The sequence below is a fragment of the Coregonus lavaretus genome (assembly GCF_964263955.1).
Source record: "Coregonus lavaretus genome assembly, contig: HAP1_SCAFFOLD_355, whole genome shotgun sequence".
NCBI lineage: Eukaryota > Metazoa > Chordata > Actinopteri > Salmoniformes > Salmonidae > Coregonus > Coregonus lavaretus.
In genome coordinates, this window is record NW_028156546.1 from 425,892 (window position 1) to 452,111 (window position 26,220).

The window sequence follows — 26,220 nt, forward strand, 5'->3', positions numbered from 1 at the left end:
CTACAGGCAGCCACATTCATCCACAGTCATGTCCTCGTGATGGCGAAGCAGCATTTCTCCATTCTCATAATACAGCATGCTCAGAGGACTCGTCTTGGTGGGGGCGCAACACGCAGAGGGAAGCCGCTCAGGCTGGTAGTGTTTTAGTAGACTCTGGAGGAAAAAAGAGACAAGACGCAATCTGTGAGCAAAAATGTCCAAACAACTTCAAATAGGTATGAAGCATTGCCACAGTATCTAGCAATGGTCAAATAATCAATGAGCTTTGTACAGTTAAGCTATTCGCTGCTATTCGCTGCTCTGGCACCCCAATGGTGGAACAAGCTCCCCCACGACGCCAGGACAGCGGAGTCACTGACCACATTCCGGAGACACTTGAAACCCTACCTCTTTAAGGAATACCTGCAATAGTATAAAAGTAATCCTTCTACCCCTCCCCCACCCCCCCATAAAAAATAAAGTGCTTGTCCCACTGGCTATCTTACAGTGAGGGAAAAAAGTATTTGATCCCCTGCTGATTTTGTATGTTTGTATGTTTGTATGATTCCAAACTCTCCACCATGGCCAAGACCAAAGAGCTCTCCAAGGATGTCAGGGACAAGATTGTAGACTTACACAAGGCTGGAATGGGCTACAAGACCATCGCCAAGCAGCTTGGTGAGAAGGTGACAACAGTTGGTGCGATTATTCGCAAATGGAAGAAACACAAAAGAACTGTCAATCTCCCTTGGCCTGGGGCTCCATGCAAGATCTCACCTCGTGGAGTTGCAATGATCATGAGAACGGTGAGGAATCAGCCCAGAACTACACAGGAGGATCTTGTCAATGATCTCAAGGCAGCTGGGACCATAGTCACCAAGAAAACAATTGGTAATACACTACGCCGTCAAGGACTGAAATCCTGCAGCGCCCGCAAGGTCCCCCTGCTCAAGAAAGCACATATACAGGGCCATCTGAAGTTTGCCAATGAACATCTGAATGATTCAGAGGAGATCTGGGTGAAAGTGTTGTGGTCAGATGAGACCAAAATCGAGCTCTTTGGCATCAACTCAACTCGCCGTGTTTTGAGGAGGAGGAATGCTGCCTATGACCCCAAGAACACCACCCCCACCGTCAAACATGGAGGTGGAAACATTATTGCTTTGGGGGTGTTTTTCTGCTAAGCGGACAGGATAACTTCACCGCATCAAAGGGACGATGGACGGGGCCATGTACCGTCAAATCTTGTGTGAGAACCTCCTTCCCTCAGCCAGGGCATTGAAAATGGGTCGTGGATGGGTATTCCAGCATGACAATGACCCAAAACACACGGCCAAGGCAACAAAGGAGTGGCTCAAGAAGAAGCACATTAAGGTCCTGGAGTGGCCTAGCCAGTCTCCAGACCTTAATCCCATAGAAAATCTGTGGAGGGAGCTGAAGGTTCGAGTTGCCAAACGTCAGCCTCGAAACCGAGTTGCCAAACGTCAGCCTCGAAACCTTAATGACTTGGAGAAGATCTGCAAAGAGGAGTGGAACAAAATCCCTCCTGAGATGTGTGCAAACCTGGTGGCCAACTACAAGAAACGTCTGACCTCTGTGATTGCCAACAAGGGTTTTGCCACCAAGTACTAAGTCATGTTTTGCAGAGGGGTCAAATACTTATTTCCCTCATTAAAATGCAAATCAATTTATAAAAAAATTTACATGCGTTTTTCTGGATTTTTTTTGTTATTATTCTGTCTCTCACTGTTCAAATAAAATAAAATTATAGACTGATTATGTCTTTGTCAGTGGGCAAATGTACAAAATCAGCAGGGGATCAAATACTTTCTTCCCTCACTGTAAGTTGAATGCACCAATTTGTAAGTCGCTCTGGATAAGAGCGTTTGCTAAATGACGTAAATGTAAATATACATTTGAAAACAGTATATTATTTGACACGTTTTGGAAAATCCCGTAGAAACACATTGAAACTTACCTGCATGTAAGCATGATTTGTTGGGTTCAAGTCTTCTCCCAGAGGACTTGGACAGATCCCCTCACATCGATAGGCATTATACTTCTTTGGGAAGACGATCCAGGACCCCCAGCCTATCTGATTGAAGTCTACATGCATATCAACTCTTCGACAGAGCGACGGGTCAATCTCATTGTTTCTGCTGGACACCTCTGGACCTCTCATGGCCGGTGGATCCCTCTGGCCTGAGTGGCCCCTTTTTGTCCTGTGTCTCTTCGGCCTGCGGACCTTCTTGGGCTCGGTGGTGGACAGGAACTTGGACTGTTCGGCTGTGTGGAGGAGGCTAGCCTTGGCCCGGCAGCCCTCCTCTGACCCTGTATGAGAGAAGACAACCAGCAAGGCTCTGTCGCTCACACGCTGACTCTGCTGTGTTCTAGACCCAGCCAACTGGACAGGGTTCTGCTGTGTTCTAGACCCAGCCAACTGGACAGGGTTCTGCTGTGTTTCAGACCCAGCCAACTGGACAGGGTTCTGCTGTGTTTTAGATCCAGCCAACTGGACAGGGTTCTGCTGTGTTTCAGACCCAGCCAACTGGACAGGGTTCTGCTGTGTTTCAGACCCAGCCAACTGGACAGGGTTGGGGAAGAACACATCTCTCTTTGTCTTGTTTGGTGATCTCCTCTTCCTTGAGCTCCTGGAGACCTGTTTCTGGCCGAGCCAGTTCAACAGTGGACCAGTGAGGTTGTAAACCTTCCAGTGCTGAGAGGAGGTGATCACAGAGGAGACAGAGAGATATCCCACCAGCTGGTGTTCCTGGCAGATCCCCTGTGTCTGCCTGCACGGGTAGTCGTGGTGATGGTAGATCTCCACGGTAATGTTGGAAGCCCTCGTCGCTCGGGGAAACCTGAACCTGAGCTCTGCAGCTTGGATCTGGTCGTCGGCCAATAAGGTGGTTAGGTCAAAGGTTGCAGTCCAGCGTCGGTGTCTGTGAGACAAACCTATTGTGAAGAAGAAGAAAAAACAGATTGTTCAGAATTTGCACTGACTAGTTCTTCTTTGAACATTATCATCTGGTCTGGTCTCTCACGTCAACTATGTACTCACATATACGTCTTTAGACAAGCATACATCCCAGTTATCCATCTGAACCACCATACAACGTTAAGTAGTTATATAATCAAAAGATTTGTTTTTATATCACCCATCTTTTTCAAACCCTTTAATGGTCAACTAAGGGTAAAAGAGATTATAATACATTTATACTTATAAAAAAGAGCTCTTAAACAACCATAGAGCTCATGAATAAACTGTTAATTTAGGAGGAATACACATGTTCTATTCAATCCTGGACAGCAATTCAGGCAGAGTATTTAGCATATTGGTTCTGGTTTACATCTAAGTAGTCAGAATGAATCATGCTTGTATTCTAAAAACAATATTGTTTTAATATTTTTAAAGAAATACCATTTTAGAACTAGGCAAAGCATGTTTGAGCATGTTTACAAATAGAAACTTTACTTCAATGCAACTAGGCAACTAGTTTGTGGATTAATCTACCATCGGCTGGGGTCAACATCAACATGTGTGAATTAGGACATGAATTGTGATGCAAAGAAGAACAAGGCATTGAGGTGTGGTACAAAATTCATCAAGAAGATTAAACACTATTGTACTATTGTCCCAATGTAATTGTAACGTTGCTATTGATAATCTATTTGTTGATTAAAGGTACTGTACCAAAACATCTACATTCGTTTAGCCTAGATGAGATGGGTCTGTTTTGCTCAGTCAGTTTCGAACACTAAGTCTGATCTGATGGCTGGGGAAATAAAAAGTATGAAGATTAAGGGACAACGGCAGGAGGACGAGGCTAGGCCTAATCCACTCAAAGTAAACACCGGATCGAAACCAATCATTTAACACGTCCTTAGCTCGGCTTCCGCATATCCTCCATTCAAACAAATAGGTAACAACTATGACACCTAGCAGTGATGTTAAATTAGATTCAGTGGTGTTGGGGAGCCGAGCCACCGGCGGAGCGGTCCGTGGAACATGTAGGCTACATGTTGTTAAAATCCCGCCCTGGCCCGAGATGTGGGTCTAGGCCACCACTCTAATCTAATCAAGGGAAGTGTGAAAAGAACTGAGGGGACTTGGGGGACTTGTTGATTTGAGTTAACAAACGATTTGAATAGGGATGTCTGGCAACATTTCTAATCAACATCGCCCCATTTAAAGAAAAAAGAGGTTTGCTTTGAGAATTAGGCTGAAAACCAGCCTTTTCACACGCTGATCCTTGTACGGTTATTCAGCCGGCAAATGAATGTGGATTGGAGCGCTTTGAGATCGTCTGGCGCAGGGATTTGACAGCCACTGTGGTGCGCAACCATGGCAAGAAAATGATCTAACTTTTTTTGAAGAATGAAAATAATGCAATAAAATTGCTCAAAACAAAGTTTAATTTACTAGGCTTGGAGTAGGCTAGGCAATAGGCCACACACTATTATAAAAGGCTCTGAACAGAATATGTTATATTATTATCACCTGTTACACTAAATTCAGGCAGGCAGCATAGGCTATATTTCAAGAATGTAGCCTATATGCCCAACTAAACGAATGAATAAATATGCCTATTGGCTGAAGGTATACTTTAAAAAAAAAATCTTACTTTTTGCCATCACACTCTTGACTGTGTCTGCTTGTTTTGCGGTGGTCTGCTCCATTACATCTATAGGCCGAGTGAGATTTGATTTGTAATTCCGGTAAAGGTGCATCATATACGTCGGTGCCAGGTGATGGTATCCAGGTGAACGGTGGTCTACAGCAAAACGTCGTGATATGCCGTGATAAACTCCATCTCTAGATTTGTGAATTCCTTGAGCCAGCAGTATGAGCAGAGAGGCATGAAGCGCTACACCTAGAGCGCCTAAAGAATGCATGCTGGTTGAGTCAAATTGGATGACAGATTCCTCTCTGGGTTGAGATAAGCTTGGCTTTTATACCTATCCCACTCCCATGCATATTTAACAAGTAGCCGCGAACATTAAAGGAAATTGACATGCGTCTTCAAGGCTTGTGACAAGACAGGTCATCATCCATTGACTTGTTAATGAGTTGCCCAAGCCAATGACTGGGTGACGTGTATTTAGAACGACCAGTGAGCACAAACTCCCTATAGCACCTTTATAATAATAATAAAAATAATATGCCATTTAGCAGAAGCTTTTATCCAAAGCGACTTACAGTCATGCGGTTTTTTTTTTGTGTATGGGTGGTCCCGGGGATCGAACCCACTACCTTGGCGTTACAAGCGCCGTGCTCTACCAGCTGAGATACAGAGGACCACAGAGGACCACAGAGGACCACCTTTCTCATCAATAGTTATTTAAAAAGTCACCTTCTTTATTAGCCTTCAGCTACGTTCACTTTCCATATGAAATATATTCATTCCAATCAATCAGTTGGGCTATAGATTAGGGTTAAGGGTTTTAGTTTGATAAACCTGTACATTCTGCTCTCTGTAACGAAGAGCTAGCTGGTTATGACAATAGATTACGAATTCTATGGACATAAGCCTATATAGACTTTCTCACATATGTTTTTCATAGTATATCTGGGGTGTATCCACAAAGCATCTCACAGTTAGGAGTGCGGATCTAGGATCTGTCTATATAATCTTATTCATTATGATCTAAAAGGAAAAACATTAGGTCATTTCTCTTTCTCTTCAGTTTAGGCAAGTGGACTTTTAATAGGCTCGAGGGGCAATGTTATTGTAATACCATAAATAACATGATATCAATAGGCCTGTGTGGACAAATCAAATTATATGTTTTCAGTGATGTGCTGCCTTTTGGAGTTTTATTATAGACTATTAGAAATATTGCGCTCTGCGTCTCCGAGTGAAAGGAACAGTGGATGGAACGCTCAATGGACAAAAACCCTTCCACTTAGTGCGCATGCTCCTCCCCTTCTTTTATTCAGATAGTGGAAATCCTTTCCTCTGAAAATCTGCAAGAAAGGGCCGTATAGGTAAAGACAAGTACGTGGAAGAAACTATCCCTAAATAAATCACAAACCGCTGCTTTACATCACTGTTCCTTGGTTTATTTAAACATCCGACTAATGAGTAATTTCTGGAGAAGACACGTTTCTTCCGAGTGAAATGGTGAGTACATTTTACGGTTCTCCTCTTTCATTTCCCGTGTCCACGCGCACATTGGTAGGCTAAACTGTGAAAATCGTCGGTATGCTAGTTTGTGTTTATGTGGATATGTTAGCCTAATGTGAAGTGTGTGTGATGATGTCGGTATGCGCGGTCAGTGCATGACTACGTTGCAACATTGCATCAAACAAAATCAAATGTGGTATAAAGTTGCAGTTAGTGGCATGTGGTTGGCTTGTCTTGACCCACCTCCATGCCTCCTCCAGTCTCCAGCGATAGGCTATTGTATGTCGAACCAGTCATGTTTGATGCAGCCGTGAAATTGTTTAAATTGTTCAAGTAAACTTGTTTGAAGTGCCAATCTATCATTCATTTCCCATGGAGGGTGGAATTCATGTGCTACCGATGGGGCCGATGTTCATTGGCTAATAGGTGTGTAATATTCAAATGATAACTCTTTGGTAGACTAAATGATTATTGGCGCATTTACACTTTCAGTTGACCTGTTCAGGTGTTTCACACCTCTTAGGTCCGTTACTGTACTACAAATACAACAGTTCAGTATTTTTCGATCGATCCGCTATTAGTTAGGTAGACTTAAGTTTTTGCAAATCGAGCAGTGATTTGGACGGTAATTAAATGTCCTTTACGTTTGATGTCCTTTTAAAACCCCCATTTAAACCTAATACAGTGATTTGCCAAGCTCTCCAATTAGGCACGTCAAATAAAGCAAGATCTTGCTTCATGTCCGTTACTCTGCATATACACAGAAACTAGTCTATACATATACATTTTTAATCTTGTCAAACTCAAATATGAAGATCAATCAAGCCATGAGAACATATCGAAACTGTTGTTGGCTCCCCCCCTTGCCTCAATCCAAAATAAAGGATCCACATAGAGAGAAATAGAAATGGCGTCTTTTTGTAGGCACTAACTCCGCCATGGTTCGTTGGACAAAGCCTTTGGGAAAATGAATGGCGTTTTTGGATTAACGCCGAACATAAGGTCTGTGGTAAACGCAGGTTTAGGAGATTTTATACATTTTGTTCTATGAAATAATCCTCATCAGCAAACGTCACTTTTAGTGAATTTATAAAAATGAATGTAATAAAAAGCACTAAAAGCACATAAAGCACATGAAGGCTTGATAATTCATAAAGGTCATGTTAACTGACTGATATTATCTCATAGAACAAAACGTATAAAATCTCCTAAACCTGTGTTAACCTCAACTTTAATTTCAGCGTTTATTCCAAAACCCTTTTCTTTCCCCATAGGGATGGCTGAACGAATCAGAGGTTACTCATATCCAGGTTTTAGGACTACAAGCTGTCCAGCTCTACATTTACATTTTAGTAATTTAGCAGATGCTCTTATCCAGAGCAATTAGGGTTAAGTGCCTTGCTCAAGGGCACATTGGCAGATTTTTCACCTAGTCGGCTCGGGGATTAGAACCAGCGACCTTTCGGTTACTGGCACAACGCTCTTAACCACTAAGCTACCTGCCGCCCCAGACAAAACAAAAGGCAAGCCGAGTTGGACCTGACCAACTACTACAGGGCTCTTGTTGGTAATCAAGAGACTATTCTCCAGGCTGCATCCCTAATGACACCCTATGCCCAATACACTGAGTGCACAAAACATTAGGAACACCTACTCTTTCCATGACATAGACTGACCAGGTGAAAGCTATGATCCATTATTGACGTCGCCTTAGTTAAGTTGAAGTGGAGGAGACCGGTTAAAGAAGGATTTTTAAGCCTGGAGACCTTTACATAACAGGGTAGGGGCCGTATGGGCATTCCGCCTCGGAGGCGGATCCGGCTCCGGGCGTGACGACCACATACTCCCCGCCTCCCTATTGCACCCCTGGTCTGGTCTGGACCTCAGCGCGCTGCTTCCCCTCTCCTTCCTCCCACGATACTCCAAGCCCTGTCTGGACCCTGGTGTGGGAGACCCCGAACCTGGAGAGGGGCTGACGTCTGCGTCTGGACTGGAACCGCTGACCGGAGCTGGACTAGACACCGGTGGAGCGGACTGCTCTGGCTCCGGAGTGGAGCAGCTGACCGGAGCTGGATCATGCACCGGTGGAGCGGACTGCTCTGGCTCCGGAGTGGAGCAGCTGACCGGAGCTGGATCAGGCACCGGTGGAGTGGACTGCTCTGGCTCCGGAGTGGAGCAGCTGGAACGGGCACGGGCCGTGCCGGACTGGACACACGCACCACTGGTCTGGTGCGAGGAGCAGGCACGGGCCGGACCGGACTAGGAACACGCACCACTGGCTTGGTGCGAGGAGCAGGAACGGGCCGGGCCGGACTGGCGACACGCACCAAGGAGCAGGAACGGGCTGGGCCGGACTGGCGACACGCACCACTGGCTTGGTGCGGGGAGCAGGTACGGGCCGGGCCGGACTGGCGACACGCACCACTGGCTTGGTGCGGGGAGCAGGTACGGGCCGGGCCGGGCCGGACTGGACTGGCGACACGCACCACTGGCTTGGTGCGGGGAGCAGTTACGGGCCGGGCCGACTGGACTAGCGACACGCACCACTGGCTTGGTGCGGGGAGCAGGTACGGGCCGGACTGGACTGGCGACACGCACCACTGGCTTGGTGCGAGGAGCAGGAACGGGCTGGGCCGGACTGGCGACACGCACCACTGGCTTGGTGCGGGGAGCAGGAACGGGCCGGGCCGGACTGGACTGGCGACACGCATCACTGGCTTGGTGCGGGGAGCTGGAATGGGCCGGACTGGGGACACGCACCACTGGCCTGGTGCGAGGAGCAGGAACGGACCGGGCCGGACTGGGAACACGCACCACTGGCCTGGTGCGAGGAGCAGGAACGGGCCGGGCCGGACTGGGAACACGCACCACTGGCCTGGTGCGAGGAACGGGCCGGGCCGGACTGGGAACACGCACCACTGGCTTGGTGCGGAGAGCAGGAACGGGCCGGGCCGGACTGTGGAGGCGGACTGGAGGTCTGGAGCGGAGAGCTGGCGCAACCCGTCCTGGCTGGCTGCCCACTTTCGCACGACACGTGCGGGGCGCTGGCACAGAACGCACTGGGCTGTGCATGCGCACTGGCGATACAGTGCGTATCTCTGCATACCTAGGTTCCTTTATTAACCCCCGCTCCTTATGCTGCCTAACAAGCTCCTCTCTCCGTGCCTCTACTTCCTCCTTCTCCCTACGAGCCTCCTGCAGTGCCTCCTCTTGAATGGATCTCTCCCGCTCTATTCTATCTATCAGCCCCCGTAATATGGTGGCCTCCTCTCTTACCCTGCAGATCCGATCCTTCTCTCTCTCGGCACTTCTCCTCCAGTGAGGACTCCTCCGGGAGCCCCCACGAGTTAGGGAACAGAAACTCATCGTCGTCGTCATCCTCTGACTCCTCAGTATAATACTGTTCCCACTCTTCTTCCCATGGTCGTAGGGAATCAATCTGGAAACCCACCGGGTGCAGTGGTCGGGGCTCTTCTCTCTCGCTCCCTGACCACCCCTTTAGCCCCCCACATTTTTTTTATTGGGGCTGCTTCTTGGCCTTCCTCCTCGGCCGGCTTCTGTGTTGCCGTTGCTCCTCTCCTGCCTGGGCTTCCTTCTTCGCCCAGGGTCCTTTTCCCGCAAATATCTCCTCCCACGACCAAATCTTCCCCACCTGTGTCCAGGGTGTTCGGTCCTCCTGGGCACGCTGCTTGGTCCGTGTTTGGTGGGATCTTCTGTCACGTTCGTTCAAGGACGGGTCAGACCAAGGTGCAGCGTGAAATGCGTACGTGTTTATTAAACTGATAAACACACGACAAAACAATAAACAAACGAAACGTGAAGTCCTAAGGTGGAACACACAACAAACCTATACACGGAACAATATCCCACAACTAACGCATGCCAACAGGCTGCCTAAGTATGATTCCCAATCAGAGACAGCTGTCGCTCATTGTCTCTGATTGGGGATCATAATTAGGCAGCCTGTTGGCATGCATTAGTTGTGGGATATTGTTCCGTGTATAGGTTTGTTGTGTGTTCCACCTTAGGACTTCACGTTTCGTTTGTTTATTGTTTTGTCGTGTGTTTATCAGTTTAATAAACATGTACGCATTTCACGCTGCGCCTTGGTCTGACCCGTCCTTGAACGAACGTGACACTACTGCAGCCAAAAGGCACCACCAGCACAGCAAGTGACTGAAAAGTTATGTTTCCGAAATCCCTAATTTGGAAAAACATTCTCTATTCCCTCAACCTTTGCTCTCTTTACGTGAAACATGTAAGCATCGCATGCGTGTGACCAATAGGACCTGACCTATCATAATCACATCAATAAACTGGTTATAACAAACTCCGAACACAGTAACACGTGACAGCAAAATGGATGTGGAGGACGTGAAATAGAAACTCGAAGTGGGCGAATGTTTACTGGTTGCTCAGGAGGGAAAGGGGAAGTCAGATCTGTGGAAGACATTTGACTTAGTTTTGGAAACTACTGGAGATCAAGAAAAAGGAGGGTATAGGCGCAAGCGTTGTGTATTATGTGTGCCAAACAGTTGCTGTTAGATTACAATATTATAATTTTTTCTGGCCATTTTGGAACAACACTAAATAAATGCGTTTACCATAGAGTCTAACGGAAAACAATAAATATATAAAGCCTTTATTAGAGCAGACTATAAACAGTTGCATGCATTCGTGAATTGCAGTTTAATTATTGTTTAGGCAAATTATTCAAAGCTCCCTTTTGTTATTACATTTTAAAACTAAAATGCTTGATTGCATTTCAAAGCATGAATGTCTCGTATGCTGTGTGATGGCATGAATGAATGATTGATACAGTAGCCTATATATTGAAATATACAGTGCCTTCGGAAAGTATTCAGACCCCTTGACGTTTTCCACATTTTGTTACGTTACAGCCTTTTTCTAAAATTCAATTAAAAAATAATAATCTTCAGTAATCTACACACAATACCCCATAATGACAATGCAAAAACAGGTTTTTAGAAATCTTTGCAAATCTATTAAAAATAAAAAACAGAAATACCTTATTTACATAAGTATTCAGACCCTTTGCTATGAGACTCGAAATTGAGCTCAAGTGTATCCTGTTTCCATTGATCATCCTTGAGATGTTTCTACAACTTAATTGGAGTCCACCTGTGGTAAATTCAATTGATTGGACATGATTTGGAAAGGCACACACCTGTCTATATAAGGTTCCACAGTTGACAGTGCATGTCAGAGCAAAAATCAAGCAATGAGGTCGAAGGAATTGTCCGAAGAGCTCCGAGACAGGATTGTGTCAAGGCTAAGATCTTGGGAAGGGTACCAAAACATTTATGCAGCATCGAAGGTCCCCAAGAACACAGTGGCCTCAATTGATCTTAAATGGAAGAAGTTTGGAACGACCAAGACTTCCTAGATCATTCGAGGGAGAAGGGACTTGGTCAGGGAGTTGGACGAAAAACCCGATGGTCACTCTGACAGAGCTCTAGAGTTCCTCTGTGGAGATGGGAGAACCTTCCCGAAGGACAACCATCTCTGCAGCAGTCCACCAATCAGGCCTTTATGGTAGAGTGGCCAGACGGAAGCCACTCCTTAGTAAAAGGCACATGACAGCCCGCTTGGCACCTAAAGGCACCTAAAGACTCTCAGACCATGAGAAACAGGATTCTCTGGTCTGATGAAACCAAGATTGAACTGGCCTGAAAGCCAAGCATCACGTCTGGAGGAAACCTGGCACCATCCCTACGGTGAAGCGTGGTGGTGGCAGCATCATGCTGTGGGGATGTTTTTCAGCGGCAGGGACTGGGAGACTAGTCAGGATCGAGGGAAAGATGAACGAAGCAAAGTACAGAGAGATCCTTGATGAAAACCTGCTCCAGAGCACTCAGGACCTCAGACTGGGGCGAAGGTTCACCTTCCAACAGGACAACGACCCTAAGCACACAGCCAACACATCGCAGGAGTGGCTTCGGGACAAGTCTCTGAATGTCCTTGAGTGGCCCAGCCAGAGCCCAGACTTGAACCCGATTAAACATCTCTGGAGAGACCTGAAAATAGCTGTGCAGCAACGCTCCCCATCCAACCTGACAGAGCTTGAGAGGATCTGCAGAGAAGAATGGGGAGAAACTCCCCAAATACAGGTGTGCCAAGCTTGTAGCGTCATACCCAAGAAGACTCAAGGCTGTAATCACGGCCAAAGGTGCTTAAACAAAGTATTGAGTAAAGGGTCTGAATACTTATGTAAATGTGATATTTCTGTTTTTTTATTTTTAATAAATTAGCAAAAATGTCTAAAACATATTTTTTCTTTGTCATTATGGGGTATTGTGTGTAGATTGATGAGGGGGGAAAAAACAATTTAATCAATTTTAGAATAAGGCTGTAACGTAACAAAATGTGGAAAAAGTCAAGGGGTCTGAATACTTTCCAAAGGCACTGTAGGCCTAAGTAAGTTAAGGTATTAAGACTAAACAGGACGCACTCTTAGGCCTACAGCTCGATGGTGGTTATACAAGGCTGCTAAAAAAAGCCTTAACAGTTAGGCTATTGATTATAGACCTAATTAAGTTGGTTTCCTCTCTCCTCAATTTTCTTAGACAATTAGGCTTAAGGCAAGGGCCGTTTCCTCATCTCTGCTACTGCCCCCGCCGCATTGTTCTCAATCCTAATGTGCTGGTTAACGTTGCTATTATGCACATAGCAACATGGGGAAAGGCGCCAATTCTACGGCACACTAAAGATTATGTTTCAGAGACCGTATCCAATGAGGGAGAAAGCGCATTTGTTATAAAATAATATTGGATTTATTGGTTTTGCACCATTATTTTTTACATAATATAACCATATACCATTTAAGTATCACATGTCTTAGAGTGATGGACTGTGCCATGCCTCCGCAATGGATTAGTCCACTGAGACACGAGCGAATCAGACAGGTCTCATGAAAAAAATAATACAATATACGACTGGTCGATTTTAAAGAAATCTCGTTCGACCAAAACAATCGACCAGTCGACTAAATGGCCTCAGCCCTAATATCTTCACTCATTTATCTACCCTCATCAATTCCTCAAGCATTTTGGAATTTATGTTTTTATGTCCAAGCCAAGTTAGTGCCAATGGTTGTTTTGCCACTAGGTGGCGCAACACTAGCTTTGAGTGGATGATTAGAGATTGAGTGTTTTTAATGTTCTAGTCTACATTATCTGACATACTTAGAACATGTTTTATTTCCAACCTCTTTGTCTCAGGGGACATTACACTAGAGACATCCTGCCAGTCTGGTGTCTGACTCGCTCACCCTGTCTATTTTCTATTTTATTTAATTCATAGTTGTATTCTCAGCGTGTTGCCCTCCATCTATTCCAGAGCCATGGATTGATATGGATATAAACAGCTCTGCTCTGCTCTATTCTATCCCAGATTTTTAAATCAAAACACTCTACGTGTATTGATCTTCTGTTCTACTTTGGGGCTGTGAAGCAGAACCTTGTGCTCTGTCAGCCTTCTCCCTGTCCGGAACTTTATTTATGTTCTAGTCTGGAGGAGGGGTCTTTGCATAGTTCTGTCTAGGTTGTAGACAAGAGTACACTATAAACACAGGTGTCAGTGCTGTGCCACTGGGGAGAATGAACTGAGAGTCCCTGTGTGGAAAAAGGAAGGAGGAAGGGAGAGATGGAGGGAGGGAGTCATTGTGTTAAATTATAGAAGGATGTTGTGACATGGGGGATATTGGCCAGGGCAGGATGTCAGAACTTAGACAGGTGACATTACCCTGATCTGTCTGGTTTTGACTGGTAAAACGGCTTCGCTTCGTGGAGAGAATGCTGCTCTGTCCCGTCATGGAACATGTGCTCATCCATTCTCTCACTTCTCACTTCTACTCCTGCTACTTTTCTCTTCTGTAGAGAAATGGATATCGGAGGCAGTCTTGGTTTGCAGGCCTCAGTGTACCGAGTCCCCTTTCCATGAGCGCTTCAGAGTTTAATGAGAACAGTCATTAAAATAACTGTGTAACAACATGTTAATAAAGGTAGTTATTAATGTAATGACAGTGTTACTACCTCGGTATAACAGCATATTAATATAAAGTGTTAGTACACACTAGGGCAGGGTTATTCAGCTATATTCTTTTGGGGGCCAGATTAAAACAAATATTAATTGCAGGGGGGTCAGACATTTTCCACATGCGATTATTCTTCCGATGAACTGTAGAACACACACACACACACACACACACCATAAAACAACACACACACCATATTAAGCATTCAAATTAAATGTTGCTTAAAGTAGGTGATTTTGAAATCATCTGAAAACGAAGCATTTCCTCTCTGATATCCCCTATTGTTTTACAATGGTGATAACATGGACCACCAAACTATTTGATTCTCTATTTTAGGAAACATGTAAAAATGATCTGGAAACATTTGAGTCTAGCCTTATTTTCATTATCTCACTAAAAGTTATAACACATGAAGATGTGTTAAAACAGATGATGCCAAATTTCAGGCTGAAGGAAGTACGCTTTGAATTCATAAAAAAAATGGATAATGACTGCAGAGGACGAATACTGGAGAAATGCCTCTTCCACTGCTTTTAAATGAAATACTCAGTCTCAGTATTCAACTTCTACAAGATATGGTGGTTCACATTCTCCAGAAAGACGTTGTTTCTCATTCATGATGGTATTGCAAGAACATCACAGCCTTGGCCTGTGGCCTCCAGCAGCAACTGATCAGAGCCTTGGCCTGTAGCCTCCAGCAGCAACTGATCAGAGCCTTGGCCTGTGGCCTCCAGCAGCAGCAGATCAGAGCCTTGGCCTGTAGCCTCCAGCAGCAGCAGCAGATCAGAGCCTTGGCCTGTAGCCTCCAGCAGCAGATCAGAGCCTTGGCCTGTAGCCTCCAGCAGCAGCAGCAGATCAGAGCCTTGGCCTGTAGCCTCCAGCAGCAACTGATCAGAGCCTTGGCCTGTAGCCTCCAGCAGCAGCAGATCAGAGCCTTGGCCTGTAGCCTCCAGCAGCAACTGATCAGAGCCTTGGCCTGTAGCCTCCAGCAGCAGCAACAGATCAGAGCCTTGGCCTGTAGCCTCCAGCAGCAGATCAGAGCCTTGGCCTGTAGCCTCCAGCAGCAGCAGATCAGAGCCTTGGCCTGTAGCCTCCAGCAGCAGATTGGCCCTTGGCCTGTAGCCTCCAGCAGCAGATTGGCCCTTGGCCTGTAGCCTCCAGCAGCAGCAGCAGATCAGAGCCTTGGCCTGTTGCCTCCAGCAGCAGATTGGCCCTTGGCCTGTAGCCTCCAGCAGCAGATTGGCCCTTGGCCTGTAGCCTCCAGCAGCAGATCAGAGCCTTGGCCTGTAGCCTCCAGCAGCAGCAGCAGATCAGAGCCTTGGCCTGTAGCCTCCAGCAGCAGATTGGCCCTTGGCCTGTAGCCTCCAGCAGCAGATTGGCCCTTGGCCTGTAGCCTCCAGCAGCAGATTGGTCCTTGGCCTGTAGCCTCCAGCAACAGATCAGAGCCTTGGCCTGTAGTCTCCAGCAACAGATCAGAGCCTTGGCCTGTAGCCTCCAGCAGCAGCAGCAGATCAGAGCCTTGGCCTGTAGCCTCCAGCAGCAGCAGCAGATCAGAGCCTTGGCCTGTAGCCTCCAGCAGCAGCAACAGATCACAGCCTTGGCCTGTAGCCTCCAGCAGCAACTGATCAGAGCCTTGGCCTGTAGCCTCCAGCAGCAGCAGATCAGAGCCTTGGCCTGTAGCCTCCAGCAGCAGCAGATCAGAGCCTTGGCCTGGAGCCTCCAGCAGCAGCAGCAGATTGGCCCTTGGCCTGTAGCCTCCAGCAGCAGATTGGCCCTTGGCCTGTAGCCTCCAGCAGCAGATTGAACCTTGGCCTGTAGCCTCCAGCAGCAGCAGCAGATCAGAGCCTTGGCCTGTAGCCTCCAGCAGCAGATCAGAGCCTTGGCCTGTAGCCTCCAGCAGCAACTGATCAGAGCCTTGGCCTGTAGCCTCCAGCAGCAGCAGATCAGAGCCTTGGCCTGTAGCCTCCAGCAGCAACTGATCAGAGCCTTGGCCTGTAGCCTCCAGCAGCAGCAGCAGATCAGAGCCTTGGCCTGTAGCCTCCAGCAGCAGATCAGAGCCTTGGCCTGTAGCCTCCAGCAGCAGCAGATCAGAGCCTTGGCCTGTAGCCTCCAGCAGCAGATTGGCCCTTGGCCTGTAGCCTCCAGCAGCAGCAGCAGATCAGAGCCTTGGCCTGTAGCCTCCAGCAGCAGATTGGCCCTTGGCCTGTAGCCTCCAGCAGCAGATTGGCCCTTGGCCTGTAGCCTCCAGCAGCAGATCAGAGCCTTGGCCTGTAGCCTCCAGCAGCAGATTGGCCCCTGGCCTGTAGCCTCCAGCAGCAGATTGGCCCCTGGCCTGTAGCCTCCAGCAGCAGCAGCAGATCAGAGCCTTGGCCTGTAGCCTCCAGCAGCAGATTGGCCCTTGGCCTGTAGCCTCCAGCAGCAGATTGGCCCTTGGCCTGTAGCCTCCAGCAGCAGATTGGCCCTTGGCCTGTAGCCTCCAGCAACAGATCAGAGCCTTGGCCTGTAGTCTCCAGCAACAGATCAGAGCCTTGGCCTGTAGCCTCCAGCAGCAGCAGCAGCAGATCAGAGCCTTGGCCTGTAGCCTCCAGCAGCAGATCAGAGCCTTGGCCTGTAGCCTCCAGCAGCAGCAACAGATCAGAGCCTTGGCCTGGAGCCTCCAGCAGCAGCAGCAGATCAGAGCCTTGGCCTGTAGCCTCCAGCAGCAGATCAGAGCCTTGGCCTGTAGCCTCCAGCAGCAGATCAGAGCCTTGGCCTGTAGCCTCCAGCAGCAGATCAGAGCCTTGGCCTGTAGCCCCCAGCAACAGGAGGAGGAGAAGGAAGAAGAAAGGAACCGGTGTGACAGTAAAGCAGCACTCAATGTAATGTTCATATCATGATGTAAACACTCAACAGTAAACACTCCTGTACTCACCCATGACTGCGTGGCCGCACATGACTCCAACACCATCATTAAGATTGCAGACGACACGACGGTGGTAAGCCTGATCACCGACAACGACGAGACAACATATAGGGAGGAGGTTGAAAAGATTTCGTACGGGCCCTCAGATCCTCAAAAAGTTCTACAGCTGCACCATTGAGAGCATCTTGACTGGCTGCATCACCGCCTGGTATGGCAACTGCTCTGCATCCGACCGCAAGGCGCTACAGAGGGTAGTGTGTACGGCCCAGTACATCACTGGAGTCGAACTCCCTGCCATCCAGGACCTCTATACCAGTCGGTGTCAGAGGAAGGCCCTAAAAATGGTCAAAAGACTCCAGTCACCCAAGTCATAGACTGTTCTCTCTGCTACCGCACGGCAAGCGGTACTGGAGCACCAAGTCTGGGACCAAAAGGCTCCTTAACAGCTTCTACCCCCCAAGCCATAAGGCTGCTGAACAGTTAATCAAATGGCTACCCTGACTATTTATTTGCACTGACTTTCTTGCACTGGCTCCCCACATGCTCACACACTACACTGACCCTCCAACACTCCAACACACCAACACACACACACATGCATGCATATTGACGCCACACTCACACATAGACACACTTTCAAACTCTTTCACACTCTCCACATACGCTGCTGGCTGCTACTCTGTTTATGATCTATCCTGATTGACTAGTCACCTACATGTACATATTACCTCAATTACTTCAACTACCTCGTACCCCTGCACATTGACTCGGTACCGGTACTCCTTGTATATAGTCTCATTATTATAATACTACGGGGTACTGGTACTCCTTGTATATAGTCTCATTATTATAATACTACAGGGGTACTGGTACTCCTTTTTATATATAGTGGGGGAAAAAAGTATTTAGTCAGCCACCAATTGTGCAAGTTCTCCCACTTAAAAGGATGAGAGAGGCCTGTAATTTTCATCATAGGTACACGTCAACTATGACAGACAAATTGAGAAAAAATTTCTCCAGAAAATCACATTGTAGGATTTTTAATGAATTTATTTGCAAATGATGGTGGAAAATAAGTATTTGGTCACCTACAAACAAGCAAGATTTCTGGCTCTCACAGACCTGTAACTTCTTCTTTAAGAGGCTCCTCTGTCCTCCACTCGTTACCTGTATTAATGGCACCTGTTTGAACTTGTTATCAGTATAAAAGACACTTGTCCACAACCTCAAACAGTCACACTCCAAACTCCACTATGGCCAAGACCAAAGAGCTGTCAAAGGACACCGGAAACAAACAAAATTGTAGACCTGCACCAGGCTGGGAAGACTGAATCTGCAATAGGTAAGCAGCTTGGTTTGAAGAAATCAACTGTGGGAGCAATTATTAGGAAATGGAAGACATACAAGACCACTGATAATCTCCCTCGATCTGGGGCTCCACGCAAGATCTCACCCCGTGGGGTCAAAATGATCACAAGAACGGTGAGCAAAAATCCCAGAACCACACGGGGGGACCTAGTGAATGACCTGCAGAGAGCTGGGACCAAAGTAACAAAGCCTAACATCAGTAACACACTACGCCGCCAGGGACTCAAATCCTGCAGTGCCAGACGTGTCCCCCTGCTTAAGCCAGTACATGTCCAGGCCCGTCTGAAGTTTGCTAGAGTGCATTTGGATGATCCAGAAGAGGATTGGGAGAATGTCACATGGTCAGATGAAACCAAAATGTAACTTTTTGGTAAAAACTCAACTCGTCGTGTTTGGAGGACAAAGAATGCTGAGTTGCATCCAAAGAACACCATACCTACTGTGAAGCATGGGGGTGGAAACATCATGCTTTGGGGCTGTTTTTCTGCAAAGGGACCAGGACGACTGATCCGTGTAAAGGAAAGAATGAATGGGGCCATGTATCGTGAGATTTTGAGTGAAAACCTCCTTCCATCAGCAAGGGCATTGAAGATGAAACGTGGCTGGGTCTTTCAGCATGACAATGATCCCAAACACACCGCCTGGGCATCGAAGGAGTGGCTTCGTAAGAAGCATTTCAAGGTCCTGGAGTGGCCTAGCCAGTCTCCAGATCTCAACCCCATAGAAAATCTTTGGAGGGAGTTGAAAGTCCGTGTTGCCCAGCGACAGCCCCAAAACATCACTGCTCTAGAGGAGATCTGCATTGAGGAATGGGCCAAAATACCAGCAACAGTGTGTGAAAACCTTGTGAAGACTTACAGAAAACGTTTGACCTGTGTCATTGCCAACAAAGGGTATATAACAAAGTATTGAGAAACTTTTGTTATTGACCAAATACTTATTTTCCACCATAATATGCAAATAAATTCATTAAAAATCCTACAATGTGATTTTCTGGAAATTATTTTCTCAATTTGTCTGTCATAGTTGACGTGTACCTATGATGAAAATTACAGGCCTCTCTCATCTTTTTAAGTGGGAGAACTTGCACAATTGGTGGCTGACTAAATACTTTTTTCCCCCAGTGTAGCCTCATTATTGTTATTTTATTGTGTTACTATTTCCTTTAGTAAAAAATACAAATTTCTCTTGCTTTTTAACTCTGATTTGTTGGGAAAGGGCTTGTAAGTAAGCATTTCACGGTAAAGTCTATATCTGTTTTATTCGGCGCACGTGACAAATATTTGATTTGAAGTCATCACAGATCCTTTCTACATTGAGCTACGCTTCCTGCTCATCCACCTCAGTGCTGTGTGTGTGTGTGTGTGTGTGTGTGTGTGTGTGTGTGTGTGTGTGTGTGTGTGTGTGTGTGTGTGTGTGTGTGTGTGTGTGTGTGTGTGTGTGTGTGTGTGTGTGTGTGTGTGTGTGTGTGTGTGTGTGTGTGTGTGTGTGTGTGTGTGTGTGTGTGTGTGTGTGTGTGTGTGTGTGTGTGTGTGTGTGTGTGTGTGTGTGTGTGAGGCCAGGAGGAGTAGATGACACGTTTGGTTCCTACTACCACCACATCCTCTACACCCTCCAGTCAGAACACACACACACACACACACACACACACACACACCCCTCTGCATACAGCTCAACCTGCAGCAGATCTGCTAAGCCTGCTCCTATTATCTCAGCTGTAAGTCTATTTACCCTCTGAGATGAAATAGCATCATACGTTAATTGCTAATGAATGAAGTAATTAGTATGTCGCGCTACATTACGTGATGGCAACAACGTGCTGTTTACCTCTCAGCTGGGTGCTGTGATTACCTATCTCCCTAGGGTGCTGTGTGTGTGTGTGTGTGTGTGTGTGTGTGTGTGTGTGTGTGTGTGTGTGTGTGTGTGTGTGTGTGTGTGTGTGTGTGTGTGTGTGTGTGTGTGTGTGTGTGTGTGTGTGTGTGTGTGTGTGTGTGTGTGTGTGTGTGTGTGTGTGTGTCTGTGTAGTTCTGCTGTATACAGTAATGGTGAGGGTGACTTTTGGAAACGTTGTGACTGATGAGCAATGATGGGAACATAGATTGCAGTGTGCGTGTTCTCTTTGTACCATTTGAGGGTGACTTTTTACCACAGAAGTATTTTAAGTTCAGTTGCTGTGTTTGAGCCTGCTTGGAGGCTCTGTGCTGTCTGTTTGTCGTCGTGTAGGAGGCGTGCTGTTGCCAGGAGACCAAGCTGGTGATTAGATGGTGAACCGGCTGATGGGTAGTAAGGCACTCAGGGTCCTCCCCCACAGCCTCAGGGTCCTCCCCCACAGCCTCAGGGTCCTCCCCCACAGCCTCAGGGTCCTCCCCCACAGCCTCAGGGTCCTCCCACACAGCCTCAGGGTCCTCCCCCACAGCCTCAGGGTCCTCCCCCACAGCCTCAGGGTCCTCCCCCACAGCCTCAGGGTCCTCCCACACAGCCTCAGGGTCCTCCCCCACAGCCTCAGGGTCCTCCCCCACAGCCTCAGGGTCCTCCCCCACAGCCTCAGGGTCCTCCCCCACAGCCTCTTCAAACACACACACACCCTGTCACCAATCTGTCTGTTCCTGAGCTGTGTGCCGTTCTTTAGTCGTCGCGACTCGTCTCTCTCTCTCTCTCGGCAGTGAGTTAGCTGTCTGCCTGCCAGTCCTCTGCCCTGCCTCCTTCCTGACTGAGTGAAGAGCCCTGTCATTGACTCATCCCATTTCTTTATAAGGAGGCGTTAATAATGCGAGACCGCTTGGCGTAGTACTGGAACCAGCCAGCCAGCCTGAACAGACCTTAACAGACAGACGCCGTCAACCACCGGACGGACTGAAGCTAGCCTCAACAGCCACAGACAGAGAGCAGAGCGGAGGGGACTGGGAAGGATGTCAGTCTGACGGGGACAGAGACTGTTGTCCTGTTTTTATTCTCAATCTTCAAAATACTTCCACCCCCTGGATGGTGTTCAGCAGCAGGACACAGGTACTGGCAATACTTTAATGATCTGTTTCTCTTGTATTACCAGTACAGTACTACCTCAGGGAGAGACGATGCACCTTCACAGGGATCATTCTGACATGTCTTTCAGTTTTTTAATGTGATGGGAGCAAGTTGCAGAAATGCTGCTGTGTCTGTCTCTGTCAACAACATGTGAATGATATCTAGGGAAATTGAGATCCCATGCTATACCATGTGGTGAGTGGAAGGCTCCCTGTCAACAACATGTGAATGATATCTAGGGAAATGGAGATCCCATGCTATACCATGTGTTGAGTGGAAGGATCTCTGTCAACAACATGTGAATGATATCTAGGGAAATGGAGATCCCATGCTATACCATGTGGTGAGTGGAAGGATCTCTGTCAACAACATGTGAATGATATCTAGGGAAATGGAGATCCCATGCTATACCATGTGGTGAGTGGAAGGATCTCTGTCTGATGTTTATCCTTTCAGATGGCAGAATGTCATGTTGGCATACCTCACAATGCACGATGCAAATGAACGATTACCATGACATGGCTATTTGTAAATGTATGCATACTGAACCTACACACTTCCAAGTATTGAAACCCACCCATCTGTGTTTTAGAATGAAGGATGACCTGGTGGACACAACATTAGTGCACTAACTAGTCCGTCACCTGAAGCCAGCATTGGCCTTCTGGGAACACAATGAGGAGTGGTGGGCCTTCTGGGAACACAGTGAGGAGTGGTGGGCCTTCTGGGAACACAGTGAGGAGTGGTGGTTGCCAATGGATAGATGGTGTCTGGCCTCCCCTTTTTCCTGCTCATCTGGGCTCATTACATCACCACTATGCTATCTTTAGGTAGTCCTCCTTACTCCTGAGAACGCAGGGCATGCTGGGAGGCATACCAAGTTGACAACAACTGTACTCCTGAGTGGCGCAGTGGTCTAAGGCACTGCATCGCAGTGCTAACTGTGCCACTAGAGATCCTGGTTTGAATCCAGGCTCTGTCGCAGCCGGCCGCGACCGGGAGACTCATGGGCGGCGCACAATTGGCCCAGCGTCGTCCAGGGTAGGGGAGGGAATGGCCGGCAGGGATGTAGCTCAGTTGATAGAGCATGGCGTTTGCAACGCCAGGGTTGTGGGTTTGATTCCCACGGGGGGCCAGTATAAAAAAATATGTATTCACTAACTAACTGTAAGTCGCTCTGGATAAGAGTGTCTGCTAAATGACTTAAATGTAAATGTAAACAACTCCTATCAAGGTGTCTCTCAATGATGTGAACAGATGCAAAGCATTGAGAGTCTAGTGAGGCTGTTCTGCCAATCTGGTATTTACATGTGGAGGATGTTGACGTTGTAAACTGACTTTCCTTCTTTAATTGCCACTGAGGAGATAAATAAGGTCGTATTGGATTGAATGGAAAGCCGACTCTGCAAATCTGGTTTAGTTTGGTTTTGTTAGCTCCTCGTTCTGACATGAAATGTTGTCCGATGTCCTCATGGTGCTGACAGCACAGTGTGGCCAGCAACATTCTCTGGGGTTTCAGAAAACATCCAGGCCACATTACTTCAGCCTTGAAATCATAGGGGGATATGAAATTGCCATCTTGAAATAAAGTAAATTACACAGCACTGTTTCAAAAATAGATTTACCATTCCTTTTTTTAAAAGCTCTGACGAGCGTCGGTCTGTGTCATCAGTTGCACCCTATTCCTTATATAGTGCACTACTTTTGACCAGGGCTACATAAGCAGTGCACTATATAGGGAATAGGGTGCCATTTGGGACCGGCCCTCGTGAGAGAACGGAATGCATGCAGGGTGCGTTAGTCTCATGATTTGTGTCATCATATTCAACAATATTACTGGGTAGCAAAAGTCAACAAGTATGATTTTAATAATATAAATATTATGCCATTTAGCAGACACTTCTATCCAAAGAGACTTACAGTCATGCGTGCGTAATTTTTTTTGTTGGGGTATACCGTATGTGATATCTACTGTACTCTGTCACTCAGTAGTATACCGAATGTGATATCTACTGTACTGAGTCACTCAGTAGTATACCGTATGTGATATATTTTTCTTTCTTTCATTGTCTTTCTGTGGGTGGAAGCCTATTCACTGATAATTCTTAACTTGTATGGTGGTGAGTTTACTGTATATTTCAGAGACATCTGTACCCTGTGGTTAAGAAGCTAAGGACCTGCACCCTGTAGGTAGGAAGCTAAGGACCTGCACCCTGTAGGTAGGAAGCTAAGGACCTCCACCCTGTAGGTAGGAAGCTAAGGACCTCCACCCTGTAGGTAGGAAGCTAAGGACCTCCACCCTGTAGGTAGGAAGCTAAGGACCTGTACCCTGTAGGTAGGAAGCTAAGGACCTCCACCCTGTAGGTAGGAAGCTAAGGACCTCCACCCTGTAGGTAGGAAGCTAAGGACCTCCACCCTGTAGGTAGGAAGCTAAGGACCTCCACCCTGTAGGTAGGAAGCTAAGGACCTCCACCCTGTAGGTAGGAAGCTAAGGACCTGTACCCTGTAGGTAGGAAGCTAAGGGCCTCCATCCTGTAGGTAGGAAGCTAAGGACCTGCACCCTGTAGGTAGGAAGCTAAGGACCTGTACCCTGTAGGTAGGAAGCTAAGGACCTCCACCCTGTAGGTAGGAAGCTAAGGACCTCCACCCTGTAGGTAGGAAGCTAAGGACCTCCACCCTGTAGGTAGGAAGCTAAGGACCTCCACCCTGTAGGTAGGAAGCTAAGGACCTCCACCCTGTAGGTAGGAAGCTAAGGGCCTCCACCCTGTAGGTAGGAAGCTAAGGACCTCCACCCTGTAGGTAGGAAGCTAAGGACCTCCACCCTGTAGGTAGGAAGCTAAGGGCCTCCACCCTGTAGGTAGGAAGCTAAGGGCCTCCATCCTGTAGGTAGGAAGCTAAGGACCTCCACCCTGTAGGTAGGAAGCTAAGGGCCTCCACCCTGTAGGTAGGAAGCTAAGGACCTCCACCCTGTAGGTAGGAAGCTAAGGACCTCCACCCTGTAGGTAGGAAGCTAAGGACCTCCACCCTGTAGGTAGGAAGCTAAGGACCTCCACCCTGTAGGTAGGAAGCTAAGGACCTCCACCCTGTAGGTAGGAAGCTAAGGACCTCCACCCTGTAGGTAGGAAGCTAAGGACCTCCACCCTGTAGGTAGGAAGCTAAGGACCTCCACCCTGTAGGTAGGAAGCTAAGGGCCTGTACCCTGTAGGTAGGAAGCTAAGGACCTCCACCCTGTAGGTAGGAAGCTAAGGACCTCCACCCTGTAGGTAGGAAGCTAAGGACCTCCACCCTGTAGGTAGGAAGCTAAGGGCCTGTACCCTGTAGGTAGGAAGCTAAGGACCTCCACCCTGTAGGTAGGAAGCTAAGGACCTCCACCCTGTAGGTAGGAAGCTAAGGGCCTTCATTCACAAACCTTGTTGCAAAATAATCAGTGCAGCAACAAACATCGTCCTTGCGCACACGCTGTTGTCCTCGTGCCTCATCCTCTTTCAACAGTCGTTTTCTGATAAACATGTCAGTCAGAAGACATTGACTTTTCAAAAAACAAAACATTAAAATATCAAAAATTGGCCCAATCTTCAACAATTGCGCAATATGCTGCTTTCTTCATGGGAACTCAACTGTTGAAGGGGAAATGTTGAAACTCAATTTTTTTTGTTTTGTTAGAGGAAGCGCTGAGCTCATTTCCGTGGCAATGCCGGCTGTGATATTGGACCAATGTCCTGTGGAGTCAAATTTTTCTGTGACCCCTGACCTCTGTGATGAAAGACAATCAGATGCAGCGTGTGAAGCAGCCCTTCAAAGTGTACGTCCCAAATGGCACCCTGTTCCCTATATAGTGCACTACTTTTGACCAGGGTCCATAGGGCTCTGGTTAACAGTAGTGCACTATATAGGGAACAGGGTGCCATTTGGGATGCACCCTCTGAGTCCCCGGGCCACTAACTGCTTCCTGCCAAAGTGTGCAGGCTCTTCCTCCTCTCTCTCTCTCTCTCCTCTCCTCCTCCTCTCTTCCTGTGCTTGTAGGAGGAGGTTGTGGCGTGACTTTTAACTATTGGGCCTTAATCAACGGCTTGAAACACAAACCTCTATCCTGTCTGCCTGTGATGAGAGGGAGTTTCATAGCTATTATCCTGTTACAGAGAAAGCCAGTCTGTTTAAAAGACGACATCATCAGTCTGATTTTAAAAGCTGACATCATCAGCCTTTTGGCTTTCTCAGCAACATCACAAAACCGTAGGTTCTGAAATCAGATATCATCACAGTATGTTGGTGGTTTTACATGCCAATGGTTATGGCCTCCTGTCTGGACATTGAGCTGGGCTGAACCGACCTGTTGGTCTAATGGAGACGGCCACAGTCCTCAGCGATCCCTGCCAACATCCCTCTATGATGCTGCTGCAGCTTCATCGTTGGTCATCACTAACGACAGAGGAATCTCCTCCCACAGCCTCCTGTGGAGTGCCATGAGTCTGGCATTAAGACTAACGACAGAGAGTGGTACTGACAAGTACAAACTATTCCCAAGCATCCCGGCCCCGTCAGCCCCACTCTCCACTTCACCCTGGCCCCGTCAGCCCCACTCTCCACTTCACCCTGGCCCCTTCTAAATCTTTTGTCCGGACTTCTGTCCTGACCGCTCAGGCCTAATTCTGGGATGCCGACCTTCACAGAGAAACGTGATGAAGGAAGCCCTTTGGTACTGCTGCTTCAGAAAGGCCTGTCACTGTTAGTTGACATCATCAGAAAGGCCTGTCACTCTGTTA

At 47.5% G+C, this 26,220-nt stretch overlaps 2 protein-coding genes across 2 annotated transcripts in view; one reads left to right on the top strand and one right to left on the bottom strand.

Annotated features, from left to right (window-relative positions):
• Positions 1-25,864, bottom strand: LOC311126234 (nodal homolog; the record flags this gene model as incomplete). The annotated part of the gene is made up of 4 exons (XM_084200246.1): positions 1-153; positions 1,958-2,934; positions 20,580-20,999; positions 25,807-25,864. 4 exons carry the CDS (start codon positions 25,862-25,864, stop codon positions 1-3), a joined length of 1,608 nt encoding a protein of 535 aa, XP_084056372.1.
• Positions 21,012-26,220, top strand: part of LOC311126235 (paladin-like) — a gene marked incomplete at its 3' end in the record, with an annotated part of 38,786 nt that continues 33,577 nt past the window's right edge. Inside the window, exon 1 of the mRNA XM_084200247.1 lies at positions 21,012-21,439. The remainder of the gene's footprint in view (positions 21,440-26,220) is intronic.